Source organism: Antennarius striatus, chromosome 19 (genome assembly GCF_040054535.1).
Source record: "Antennarius striatus isolate MH-2024 chromosome 19, ASM4005453v1, whole genome shotgun sequence".
NCBI classification, from domain to species: domain Eukaryota; kingdom Metazoa; phylum Chordata; class Actinopteri; order Lophiiformes; family Antennariidae; genus Antennarius; species Antennarius striatus.
This window is the reverse complement of record NC_090794.1, coordinates 15,045,894-15,060,145: the sequence shown is the minus strand read 5'-3', so window position 1 is coordinate 15,060,145 and position 14,252 is coordinate 15,045,894. Positions and strand designations below refer to the sequence as shown.

Genomic DNA, 14,252 nt, shown 5'->3' with positions numbered 1-14,252 from the left:
TAGTTGGGTTAAGACCTCTTCTACCTGTAATTTAGAAACATACAATTACTGTACAGAAGGTTTGGATGCTCTGTGCATTATTATTAAAACAGAATGTGGTAACTTCCTAATCCTCTTGATATTTATTTATCTTGGAAACCGTAGAAATAATACATCTAAATTTCACCTCACAAATATCACAATAAGATTGGAAGAATTTTGTCTTGGAACCGTACAGAGTGGCAACATCCAACACTTTATTTGTACAAAATATGATTTGAATATGTAAACAGTTTAAAAAGGTAAAATACAAGTTCTGGATCATGTACTATTTATGACTTTTTGTTTATAGGAAGACAATGCCTACCTCATAGCAGGGCAACAACTGAATCGAACAGTCCTGGAGCTGCTTTGGGCTGCCTTCAGTACATGCAGGAGCCCTGTTTAAAACGTGTTCAATATTTTACGATGAATATTTAATTTGAGGATTTTTACAGTCTTTATTATCAGTAAAAGAGTTAAAGAGAAACATGGAACGAACAACAAATTTCAATAATGTTCCATCGTTTTAGTTGGTAAAGAACATGACACTGACAATGGGCCCGTCCCACAAAGCCGGTTTAGTGGAAAACCTGGGTAAATTAACCCTGAAATCAGGGAAAACCAGGGCTTTCGGTTTCACAAAGGGAGGTAAATTAATCCAGAGTCAGAGGAGTAAGCCTAGCCTATGTCACAAGGCGAGGTAAAGTAAACCTCTAGATTTGTTACCATAGTAACAGACTCTGAAGCTAGCCTCACGAAACAGGTTCAGTGGAAACTCTGGGTAAGTTAACCCTGAAATCAGGGAAAACCAGGGTTTTTGGTTTCACAAAGGGATGTAACTTAACCCAGGGTTAGAGCTGTAACCCTGGCCTGTTTCATGTAGCGAGACAAACGGAATATCTGGGTTTGTTACTGCAGTAACAGACTCTCTGAACATAACCTGGTCGGGAGCAGGTTTTATTCCACAAACCCAGGGTTTCTTTTGACTCCGCCCCCTTTCACCGCCGCTCGCGCGTCTTCATTTCCTGGTTCTGTTGGACGGAGAGTTTTACCGACGTAAGGTTTAATAAATAACTCCGTATTTTAGAGGTATTTTAGAGGTGAACATAGCATGTTCGTTTGACATGGAGCCCCTTGATGGAGTTTCCGCATTAATTCACAGAGAATTAAATAAAATATTTTTGTATCGCGTTCAGATGTCCCGTCATATCCAGACAGTTCTCTTTATGATCGGTACCGATTCACGTCCCAACACACACACACACACACACACACACACACACACACACACACACACACACACACACACACACACACACACACACACACACACACACACCTGATCCATCCTCACATCTGCAGCACCGCTGGGTGTAGCGCTCTGTTCAGTGTTCCATTTTTGATTTGCAAACGGTAATTTTCCTATATCATGTGAGAGATGCTCAGTGCGCCTCGCCTTCAAACTTTTACCCCAGTTCTTCTATTTCCCTGGAGAGAAAACCGTCAGAATCATCAAGGAGGAGTTCCACAGGACTGCAGGTGAATGATGTAGAAATCTGATAAATTCTTTTTAAAGTATTTTCTCTTAATGACATTGTGCTGCAATGTTAGTAACATTAATGCCTTTTCGGATGCCCCAATGTAATTTGCTGCCATAGGTGGTACCCATATTCACATCAAGGCTCCCTCACATAATGAAGGTGATGATTTGAAGAGGATGACAATTCACAGAAAATATATGCAGGTACAAGTAGATTGACTACTGTTTCTACACTTTAAAAACCACATCATAGATAAACTAATGTAATAGTGTGTAACAGTGAGTAGGTACAGTACTGATATGTAATAGTGTATAATAGATGATAATAGGGTGTAATAGCTTGTAGCTGAATATTGAAATGCTAAAATAAGTATCACAACATGGTCAGGCAAAATGGATTAGATAATGCAGAATTTAGATAAAGACGAGATAGGATTTGGGTTAAGAAAATGCAAAACAGATAATAATAGTCCAATATCTTAGAAATGCTGTTATGGTACAAATGGTAAAGCATACATGTGCATATGTGTTTATTGATGTACATTAGGAAGATTGAACTGTTCAATTGATGATATGGTCATAGTTTGTATAAAGAGAACTGAACAAATATGATAGAAATGTTTATTACTTTAACTGATTTTGGGTTTATCACAGTGTAAGAACATGATAATGATGATTGATGTTTATTTCATTGTTTTTATTTGTTATTTGAAAACAAAACAATGTTATTTTGATTGTTTATTCATTCCAGGAGTTTTGTTTATTGCAATATGACAGCCTGTTTGTATGCAGTGATATCTGTTTAGATTGCAAATGTCTAGATCTGTACATGCGAAAATGGATTGGTTTGGTCTGCGACCAGACTGGAGAGTTTCGCGGGGTTTGGTGAAAAAAAGAGAAGGAGAGCGAAAGAGAGACGAAGATGTTGGCGAGCGTCATATGGACGGATGAAAAATTAATAAAACTATACACCTGGATTAAGAAAACGGCATCGCTCGTTGGTGATTTTAATTACCCCCTTTTTCCGGAGTGTAACACTAACATCTGTCCAGATCACATGTGATGCTGCAAACTACATTTTCCGCCCTTGTTTGTATAGCGCCTAATCACATCAGCAGACATTTCAAAGAGCTTTAACAGACAGACACCCAACAGAACCCTCCAGAGCAAGCATAACCAACAGCTGTGGGGAGGAACTCCCCTCAGTACTGATGTGGAGACGGAGCGGTCCTAATCGGTTCCTGACTCATGATGAGTCTCACCTGAGCAACAGACTAATGCAGTAACTAAAGATTAGCACAATAATTTATTTGTCTACATTGTTTAATCCACTCTAATGAATCTACTTTCCATCACAGGAGAGTCTGATGGTTGTTTTCTGGGGGACAGGGGTTACCCATGCCCAACCGAGGCTGCTGACCCCTTACTAACCCAGGTCCCCAACAGAACTTCAAATGGGTTCACTGCAGGACGAGAGCCTGGGTGGAGATGACCATAGGCTGCTGAAAGGCCGTTTCCATTGTCCATGACACCTCAGGATGATTCCTGAGAGGACCTGTGATGCAGTTCTGTTCTTCATAGTAGTATTGCCACTATTAGATGAGAACAACACCCTACCCCACAAACTGAACACCCCGATAATGACCCCGTCCACCTGCCAGCTATCCAGGGTGGTACAGCAGTGACTCCATCTGCCAGAATCATTTCAGAGTCTGTGTAACACACCATCACCACAGCAGGCAATAAAAAAATACAATATACATTTCATTTGGTCATCTTTATTACTTACAAATACAAAGTCATTTCTTAGATCGCTTCAGTGGTGAACATTCTAATATTCAACATGATTCACTTGTGAACAACACCCACCTCTAACTTGTGCTCTCCAATTTGTATGTTCAAATCTGCCCTCCTAATCTGAAGGTCCAAAGAAACCATTTTTTTATCTGATGTCTGTATTTCATAGAAAGTGAATTCGATAAACTTTAACAAATAGCTGGAAATACATGAGGAGGACATCAAAACATACAGTTACATATGAATTCCACTGAATGAACCGCTGGTGTTCACTGAGCGTCTATCTGTACATTGGATGTGATGGACTGTCCAGCTTGCTCTGTTAAAAAAGGATGAGAAAGTGTTGATCCTTCAGTGGAGGCTAAATGTCACTCTGTGTACACCAGAATGTTAAGCAATAGGAACAATCGATAACAGAAAATATTTGACCACCTTTCTTTTCTTCAATTTCCTGTTACTTTCTTTTTCTTTTTATCAATTATGTATAATTTGACTAAAAGACACAGAGAATTTAACATGGAATGCCTAAGAATGAGGAGGCATGACAGGAGCATTCTGTTGGCGATAAAAGAACTGAAAAGCCGAACGTCCACTTATTATTTACTGTACAATGTCATTATGTTATAATGAAGAAGAGGAGGATCCCTGTGTGAAGTGCGACCTGTGTGAACGATGTTTTTAAACTTCGTTATCAGCTGTTGACATGTGCACTTCTTTAGATGCAATCCAGCATCTAATAAAATAATTTGGTAAACTATTACTCAAGCAGTTTAAACTCCGTAATTTTACCGTGAGTCCAACGGACTACGTTTAGACGTACGCATCAACTTGAGCAGCAGTTTCAAGTCATCTCTCTTTTTTACAGCTGCAACGCTGTTCGTCTTTTTGCAATATGTCCTCAAAGTCTTTACACGTAGATTACAATCTGTACTTCAACTGCGTAAAGTAACACGGAGCACGTCTCGTCTGTCGTCATGGTGACTCATCGAATCTGGCCTCCATTGATGATGGCTTTTTAAGGTGGCATCGCGTCTGTTAAACTAACCCTGTAACCCATTTGTGAAACCGAAATCCTTGGTTTTTCCAAGTTCAGGGTAAAGCAACCCAGATCCACAGGTTTACTTCAGGGTACGTTAACCCTGCCTTCGTGAAACGGGCCCAGTTAACGCTTCGGTTAACGAAGCTTTAAAAAAAACAGTAGAACAACTGAAGTCAGAAACCTAGAGAGAACAGGTCTCAATTCTACTTTCACAACTTACAACTCGTCTGACCATCTTTTGGGTATTTCTTATACGCACATAGAAGGACAGCAACAACAACAACAACAACAACAACAACAACAACAACAACAACAACAACAACAACGCTCTAACAGTTGGGAGTAAAAAATGTCCTCTCTGCCTATTTCACAAAGGCGGGGTTAACATACCCTGAGGTAAACCTGTGGTTCTGGGTTGCTTTACCCTGAACTTGGAAAAACCAGGGATTTCGGTTTCTCAAACACAGTTCAGGGTTGGCTTTTCTAACCCAGAGTAAATTGACCCGCAATTTAACAGACACGACAACTTCGAAAAAGGCCATCATCAATGGAGCCCCGAATCATCGATTCATCATGACGACGGACGAGACGCGCACCCCAACGCTTTACGGAAGTCGGAGTACAGATTTTAATTTATGAATAGAAAGACTTTGAGGAAATTTTCAGATGAAAGAGAAAAGCGTTGCAGCTGCAAAGCAGAGCGACATGTCGTGGGAGTGAATTGCTGCTCAAGTCGATGCGTAAGTTCTATGTCCGTTGCACTCACGGTAAAAATACGGAAGTAAACGGCTTCAAGAATAGTTTATTAATTTATTTTATTTAGGTGCGATCCAGTGGGGGGAGAAGGGCACGTCAGCAGCTGAGAATGAAAATAAAAACATCATTCACACAGGTCAGACTTCATCATCTCGTTATGGATCCTCCTAATCCTCATTATGTTTGATATTGTACAGTAAATATTAAGTGGACGTTTGACTGTTCAGTTGTTTCATCGCCAACATAACGCTCTTTTCACGCACATAAATGCGCTCTCATCTATATCAGGTTTTGTTAAATAATGAAATACATTAAAACGTTTTATTGTTGTGTAGATAAAGCAGTAAATCGGCATATGCATGCTACAATAACAGTTGAGAAGGATATTCACACCATTGCGTACACTGATATTATCTAAGAACTGAAATCAAGAGCTGACATGTAGCTTGTTACAGTCATAGCCAAAACTGCTTTAGTTCTTACATCAGTGGCTGTGGCATTGTACTGCTTATAACCACTTTAAGGTATTCCAGGTTTTATTTTCTGTCTGTTTTAGTCACATGATACACACAGGAATTAATATTGATTAAAAAAGAAAGAAAGAAAGAAATTAACAAGAAATTGAAGAAAACAAAGGTGGGCTAATATTTTATGTTACTGATTGTTCTCTTCCCATTGCTTCACATTCTGGTGGAATACAGAGTGTGACATGTATCCGCTACTGAAGGATTAACAAATTCTCATCCCTTTTTAACAGAGCATGGATGGACAGTAGCAGAAGGGTCCCAACTGCACAGACTATCACAGTGAAATAGACACTCAGTGACCACCACCGGTTCATTCTGTGGAATGCATATGCAACTATGTTTTAATGTCCTCCTGATGTACTGTATTACCATCTATCTGCTAAAGAGGTTTATAGAATTCACTTTCTAAAGAAATACTGAAAATAGAAATGCTTTACTAGGACCTCCAGATTAGGAGGACAGATCTGGACATAGAAATACCGGAGCACAAGTTAGAGGTGGGTAATGGTCACAGGTGTATCATGTTAACTATTAGAATGTTAAGTATTGTAACAATACAAAAACTAACTTTGTATTTGTCAGAAATAAAGATTACCACAGCAAATGTTTATTGCATGTTTTTATTGCCTGCTGTGATGGTGGTGACTTAGACTCTGAAATGATTCTGGCAGATGGTGTCTGTCACTGCTCTGCCGTCTTGGATAGCAGGAATCATCCTGAGGTGTCGTAGGCTCTCTCCTGTAATGTATAGTGTATTCATTAGAGTGGATTACACAATTAAGACAAGCAAATTATTGTGCAAATCTGTAGATTACTGACCACATTACAGTCTGCTGCTCAGGTAAGAACATATATCCAAGAGACAGGAACAGACCCAGACCTCCACATCAGAAATGTAGTCTGCAGCATCACATGATCTGGACAGATGTTTGTTTGTCTATGATGCAGTCTTGAACATGTTGAAACAATGTTCAGTCTACATGTACCTAAATGGGAATGTGGGTACCATCTGTGCAGCCAATTACATTGGGAAATCCTAAAGGAAATTAAAGTTAACAATCCAATTTTGAGGTTGTAGCACAATGTTATTAACAGAATATAATTTGAAATTCATTTATCAGATTTCTACATTATTCACCTGCAATCCTGTGGAACTCCTCCTTGATGATTCTGATGGGTTTAGGGAAATAGAAAAACTGGGGTACAAGTTTCAAGGCGAGCTGCACAGAGCATCTCTCACACTGTAAAGAAAAACTACCGTTTGCATATAAAAAATAAAGAACTGAACGGACCACTACCTACACACAGCACTGCTGCAGATGTGAGGATGGATCAGTACCGATCAGTATGATCGGTACTGATCGGTATTGACCGATCATAAAGAGAGCTGTCCGACAGGATATGACAGGACATCTGAATGCGATACAACAAAAATTTAAATCTCTGTGAATTAATGCGGAAACTCCATCAAGGGGTTCCTCGTCAAACGGACATGCTATGTTCACCTCTGAAATACGGAGTTATTTATAAAACCTTACTTCGGTCAGACTCACCGTCTGACAGAACCAGGAAATGAAGCAGCACGAGCGGCGGTGAAAGGGGGCGGAGTCAGAGGAAACCCTGGGTTTGTAGAATGAAACCTGCTCCCGACCAGAGGCCTGTACCATAAAGCTGGATTACAGCTTAGCGAGATAACAGATTGATCACCGGATCTCCCGGCTGGAGGACATGCTTAACCAGCTGGTTGCGAATTCCGTTGCGGCTGCAGCAGAAAACCAGCAGGTTCTGGCACAAGTTTGGTGTGATGTAGCAAGTCTCCACGCCCGCACCCAGGCCCTGGGGCTAACACCGTCTGTCTCACCGGGAGCCACGTTCTCGTCACCTGCTCGGCGGGTGCTGCTGCTCCGCCGTCCACCTCAGTGGGTGTCGCCGCCATTCCACCTTCGATCCGGGAGCCTAATGTGGGAGCACCGGAGCGTTATGACGGCGATCCTGCCACCTGCAATGCCTTTCTCTGCAACTGTTCCATAATTTTTTCCCTGCAGCCGTTCACCTTCTCCTCGGAGGAGGCTAAGGTGGCTTACACCGTCAATCACCTCACCGGGCGGGCACGTCTGTGGGGCACTGCGGAGTGGCAGAGAGGGACTCCCGCCTGTCGCTCTTTCCGGTCCTTCGCCCACGAGCTCCGGAAGGTTTTTGGTACCGGACCTCTGGGGGCCGACGCTGGACGAGAACTGCTGGATCTGTTCCAGGGCAGCCGTTCAGTCACGGATTATGCTATAGACTTTCGTACGACGGCCCCTCTGTGTGACTGGAACCCGGTCGCCCTCCGTGACGTCTTTTTGCGGGGGCTGGCTGGATACATCAAGGACAAGCTGGTTGCTTATGAGCTGCCGTCAACATTGGAGCGCCTCATTGAACTCGCCACCTGCATTGATCTGCGCATCCAAGCACGCCGGAGAGAGAGAGGCTCTGAGCTCAAGCCACGCCCTGCCCATCCCCGCAGTCCTCCTCGCTCCAAGCCTACAGCGACGCCAACCTCTCTCCTGTCTGCTTCAGTCACCCCTGTGTGTGAGGGGGATCCGGAGCCGATGCAGCATGGCCGCACCCACCTCTCACCTGAGGAGAGGGAGAGAAGACTGCGCTTGAACCTCTGCATGTACTGCGGTCAGCCAGGACACTTCGTCAGCCGGTGCCCAGTAAAAGCCAGAGCTCACCAGTGAACGGAGGCATACTGGTGAGCTCCATCGCTGATCCTGCCTCCTCTGAAAGGCCAAGAATCACCGCCGAGTTCCTGCTGCCTTCTGGTTCCCACTCCATTGCCGTCCTCCTCGATTCTGGGGCTGATGGGAGCATCATGGACGAGAACCTCGCTCTTCAGCTGGGACTACGCCTGGAGCCGCTGCCGTCGCCCATTGCAGCCAGAGCCCTGGACGGACATGTGCTGGGGAGGGTAACATCTCAAACCAACCCGGTGCGCATGCTCCTGCCAGGGGGACACGGTGAGAGCATCCAGTTTCGGCTTCTGTCCACACCTAACCAGCCCGTCATTCTGGGGTACCCCTGGCTCCGCCTGCACAATCCTAACATCGACTGGACAACCTGCTCTGTTCGGGAGTGGGGCGCGACCTGCCAGCGGACCTGTCTCGAAGCGTCGTCAGCTTCTTCTGCTCCTGCTCCTGCTTCTACTCCTGCTCCAGACCTCACTGGGGTTCCTGCTGTGTACCACGACCTGAAAGAGGTATTTAATAAAGCTAAAGCCACCTCTCTGCCGCCACACCGCCCTTATGACTGTGCGATTGACTTATTACTGGGCACATCTCCTCCCAAAGGACGTTTGTACTCTCTCTCTGCCCCTGAGAGAAAAGCCATGGAGGTATACATTAAAGACTCCTTGGTGGCAGGAATCATCCGCCCCTCTTCTTCACCTGCTGGCGCAGGATTTTTTTTCATGGAAAAGAAGGATAAGACACTGCGCCCCTGCATAGACTATCGTGGGCTTAATAATATCACGGTTAAGAACTGCTACCCCCTCCCGCTCCTCTCCAGGGCTTTTGAACTGCTCCAGGGGGCGACGGTGTTCTCAAAACTAGATCTAAGGAATGCGAATCATCTGGTTCCATCCACTCTGGAGATGAGTGGATGACTGCCTTCAACACCCCGACAGGGCATTACGAGTATCTTGTGATGCCCTTCGGTTTGACGAATGCCCCTGCAGTTTCCCAAGCCCTGGTGAACGATGTGGTCCGAGACATGCTGAATAAGTACGTCTTTGTGTATCTGGATGACATCCTGATCTTTTCCCGCCGCCAGGAGGAGCACATCGTCCACGTCAGATCCGTCCTCCGCCGCCTCCTGGACAACGCCCTCTTCGTCAAGGCGGAGAAGTGAGTTCCATGTACCCTCAGTCTCCTTCCTGGGGTACATTATTGGCAAAGACTGCATAAAGATGGACCCTGCTAAGGTTTCGGCTGTTACCTCCTGGCCGGCCCCAGAGACACGCAAGCAACTGCAACGTTTCTTGGGGTTTGCCAATTTCTACCGGCGCTTCATCAGAGGTTTCAGCTCCATCGCATCTCCCCTCTCTGCCCTCACCTCATCCAAGACCTCCTTCTGTTGGACCGATGCAGCTCAAGGAGCCTTCGACACCCTCAAGACTCGTTTCTCCACTGCACCCATCTTCCAGATCCCCGATCCAGAGCGCCAGTTCACTGTGGAGGTGGATGCATCCAGCGTGGGGGTGGGGGCGATCCTGTCCCAGCGCGCCACCAAAGACCAGAAGCTCCATCCCTGTGCCTTTTTCTCTCGCCGTCTCACTCCCACGGAGAGGAATTATGACATTGGTAACAGGGAGCTTCTGGCGGTAAAGGCAGCCTTGGAGGAGTGGCGCCATTCATTGTGTGGACCAATCACCGCAATCTGGAATATATTCGCTCTGCCAAGAGACTGAACTCAAGACAAGCCCGCTGGTCACTGTTCTTTGACAGGTTTAATTTCACGCTGTCTTATCGGCCAGGCTCCCGTAACACCAAGCCAGATGCACTCTCCCGCCGATTTCCTGAGAGCCCGGATGAAAGACCTGAACCCTCCACCATTATTCCAGCCTCCTGCCTCGTCGCTTGCGTCACCTGGGAGATCGAGGAGAGGGTGCGGGCAGCCGCTGAGGATAAGCCCGGTCCTAGTTCCTGTCCTCCTGACCGCCTGTTTGTTCCGGCTAGGCTCCGTTCCGATGTGCTCCAGTGGGGGCACGCCTCCCGGCTCACCTGTCATCCAGGCATTCAGCGCACCTGTGATGTCCTGCAGCAGCGCTTTTGGTGGCCTTCGCTGGAGGAGGATGTCCGTGGCTACGTCAACGCGTGTCCTGTTTGCAACCAGAATAAGACTCCTCGTCACCCACCAGCCGGCCTCCTGCACCCCCTGCCTGTCCCTCATCGCCCTTGGTCACACATTTCCCTGGACTTTGTTACCGGTCTACCCCCCTCCAGGGGTCACACTGCCATCCTCACAGTGGTAGACCGGTTCAGCAAGATGGCACACTTCATTCCCCTTCCCAAGCTTCCTTCTGCCAAAGAGACTGCCAGTCTGATCCTCCGACACATCTTTCGGCTCCATGGTCTGCCCACCGACATCGTCTCTGACCGGGTACCCCCAGTTCACGTCCATCTTTTGGAAGGAGTTGTGCAGTCTGCTGGGGTCCTCAGTCAGCCTCACCTCTGGTTTTCACCCCCAGTCCAACGGGCAGACTGAGAGAGCTAACCAGGACCTGGAAACCACGCTTCGCTGTCTCACGGCTGACAATCCTGCTTCCTGGTCGGAGCAGCACATCTGGGTGGAATATGCCCATAACACCCTCACCTGCTCCTCCACGGGCCTTTCCCCCTTCCAGTGTGCCTATGGGTATCAGCCGCCGCTCTTTGCTAACCAAGAGAGGGAAGCTGCCTGCCCGTCAGCTCAAGCCTTTGTCCGTCGTTGCCGGCGCACCTGGGAACGAGCACGCACCGCCCTCCTGAAGTCTGCTGACCGCTATGCTGCCGCCGCCAACAAGTGCCGCAAGCCTGCTCCCGCCTACCAGGTCGGCCAGAGGGTCTGGCTCTCCACCCGTGACCTGCCCCTCAAGGTGGAGAGTCGCAAGCTGGCTCCCAGGTTTGTGGGGCCCTTCCCCATCACTTGCATCATTAACCCGGAAGCGGTCCGCCTGCAGCTTGCAGGGTCCATGAAGATCCACCTGACTTTCCACGTCTCCAAGATCAAGCCTGTCCGGGTGAGTCCTCTTGTTCCCCCTACACCACCCCCTCCTCCTCCTCAGCTTGTTGATGGTGGTCCTGTGTATGCTGTCAAGCGCCTCTTGCGCTCTCGCCGCCATGGATGTGGTATGCAGTATGTGGTGGACTGGGAAGGTTACGGTCCGGTGGATCGTTCCTGGGTTCCAGCCCGGTTCACCGTGGATTATCGGCTCATTGTGGACTTTCACCGCCTGCATCCGGACCAGCCTGCTCCATCCTCCATCCCGTCCCCTGGGGGAACTGCTGCTGATGGGCCTGCCGATCCACCGGAAGATGGTGGCTCAGATGTGGACAGTTCCTCCGGCTCGTCTTCCTCTTCTGCAGACGACGATGTGGACTCCACTGTCTCAGAGGAGTTTTAGCCCCCCTCCAGCCTCCCCCCTCCCTCCCAGTTCAGTCTGGGACGTCTGGAGCCGTCCCTTGAAGGGGGGGTCCTGTCACAATCCGCTCCTGGTTTTCCTCTCATCTGCCCAGCTCTACCTGCCTTCCACTCCCACCTCATCAGTGCAACTGCCTTCACCTGTGTTTCCTCACCTGATTATCACCTGCCTGTTCTGTACATATACCCTCCCATTCCTCTCAGTCTCTGCCAGATTGTCTTCGTATCATGCAAAGCTCTCGCGTTGATCTCCGGACTGCTTCCTCGGTTTCGACCCTGCCTGTCTTCAACCAGTCTTCCTCGTCTCTGCCCTGGTAAACTGACCAGCCTTCTGTCCTTGACTACTCTGCCTGCTCGTTCCCTGTCTGCTACCTGTCACCTGGGATTCCTGTTTACTGAGACTGTTTTTCTGGAATATTGCTGCCATTCCGTGCGAACCTCAGAATAAACTGTTGGACTATTCCTGATCTGGTCTCAGTCTGTGCTGTACTTGGGTCCTACCTCTGACCCGTTACACTCAGTGCAATGCACACTGTCTGTGGGACTGTCATCACGTGGTTGCGGTGCGTTACATTACTGATGTAAGGCTCCAGCAGCTGACAGATATAATGTAATCCCTCTCCCCAAAACCTGTACCTTTCATACAGTTCAGGCAATTCGAATGGATTACAGCGATCTCTAAATATTCTCTCGCGCCTGAGCACTCTTCGCACAAGCTGTGCATCAAGATCCACCGGGTTCTCATAAAACGGACAGCCCATTTTCCAAGAGAACTGATTGGCCAGTAGGTGGGGCCGTTATACCTGCTGAGCTCTTATCCTGAATTTATCCTACTCCGGAGCAGGTTAGGTGTTCAGCATAGGTTACCGTGACAACGTTGCCTGATAGAAAGTCAGCCACCTTTATGGTACCGAAAAGCCAGGGTTAAGCCTGAAGTTATCTCGTTATCTATGGTACAGGCCTCAGGCTAGCTTCAGAGTCTGTTACTGTGGTAACAAACCTAGAGGTTTACCTCGTGACACAGGCTAGGTTTACTCCTCTGACTCTGGGTTAAGTTACCTCCCTTTGTGAAACCGGAAACCCTGGTTTCCCCTGATTTCAGGGTTAACTTACCCTGGTTTTCCACTAAACCGGCTTTGTGAAACGGACCCACTGAGTGTTGTTAATAGAAATCGTGAAGTAAGACTGTGATTAAACCGCATTGCATTGCTGTTTGAGCGCATCTGATTCAGACTGTATATTTTTAAAAATCAAGTATAGCAGACTGAACATTAAGAGTTGGCAATTGTACTATATACAGTATAATGGAAGAAGTTGGATCCAACTTTAGGAAATGATAGCATTCTGTTTTTGTTGACATACAATATGATGTCTCAGCTTGTCAGTTAGGCAAGAGGAGAATAAATACACTATTTGTTTGGATAGAAAATGGTGTACATTTCCACTTTTATTATTTGCATGTATTTTTTTGCAGAACTAGTTTTGTTCTGTAGCCACTGTCTGTTTGCTGGTCTGTCTGTTTTTCTGTCTGTCTGTCCAGTTCTTTGTTACTGTCCTCCAAGCCCCTCTGGGTTTTCATCTTCTCTGTATTTTTCTGGAGCAGATGCATAAAGCCCCAGAATCTGTCTCAATTTTTCCACTTGAGGTGAAACATTGAATTCACATGGACGTCTGCACCAGACTTTTGTGTGCAGCTGCATCGGCTCAAAGATTCACCTTGTATACTCAATACACTTGCTTGTAACTGCACATATTTTTAGTATCAGGTAAAATGTAAAATGTAAAACTGTAAATTGTAAATTAAAAAAAACCCCAATAAAATAACTTCAGCACTATAATTCAGGATTTCAAAACCACACAGTTTATTGTGTCAGTTGTGGTTCATTAATACCAAAATACTGCAGCCTGAAATAAACAACTGTTAATTGTCATGTCCTATATGCTGTATACCCTGGTGACAGTTTTGCGTTAACCAGGTTATTGGGATTGAAATGAATCAATATCAGAATCCACCTGATGAGATTTTTAATCCTTGTGTGTTCTAAAGAATATAAGTCCTGCTGTAGCAGCAGGTTCCAGTGAGGTCCTGCAGAGTAAACGTGTGTCTTCTGTTATCCCCCAGAAAAACGACTGCAAGAGAAAGAAAAGCTTTTACAGGATCTGCAAAGTCAATATCATGATTTGCGTGAGTTCAGCATGGGTTGTGGGGCAGTGACACACACACACACACACACACACACACACACACACACACACACACACACACACACACACACACACACACACACACACACACACACACACACACACACACACACACACACCACGCACACACACACACACACACACACACACACACACACACACACACACACACTGAGCCGAAACATGGAAGCACAGTATTTATCTT

General features: G+C 46.4%; 1 protein-coding gene across 1 annotated transcript in view; it reads left to right on the top strand.

The window, feature by feature from the left end:
* The window catches only part of LOC137613880 (uncharacterized), a 40,048-nt gene that overhangs the window by 13,221 nt on the left and 12,575 nt on the right, over window positions 1-14,252 (top strand). The window contains 1 exon segment of the mRNA XM_068343335.1: window positions 13,965-14,031. Coding sequence (XP_068199436.1) covers window positions 13,965-14,031 — 67 coding nt within the window.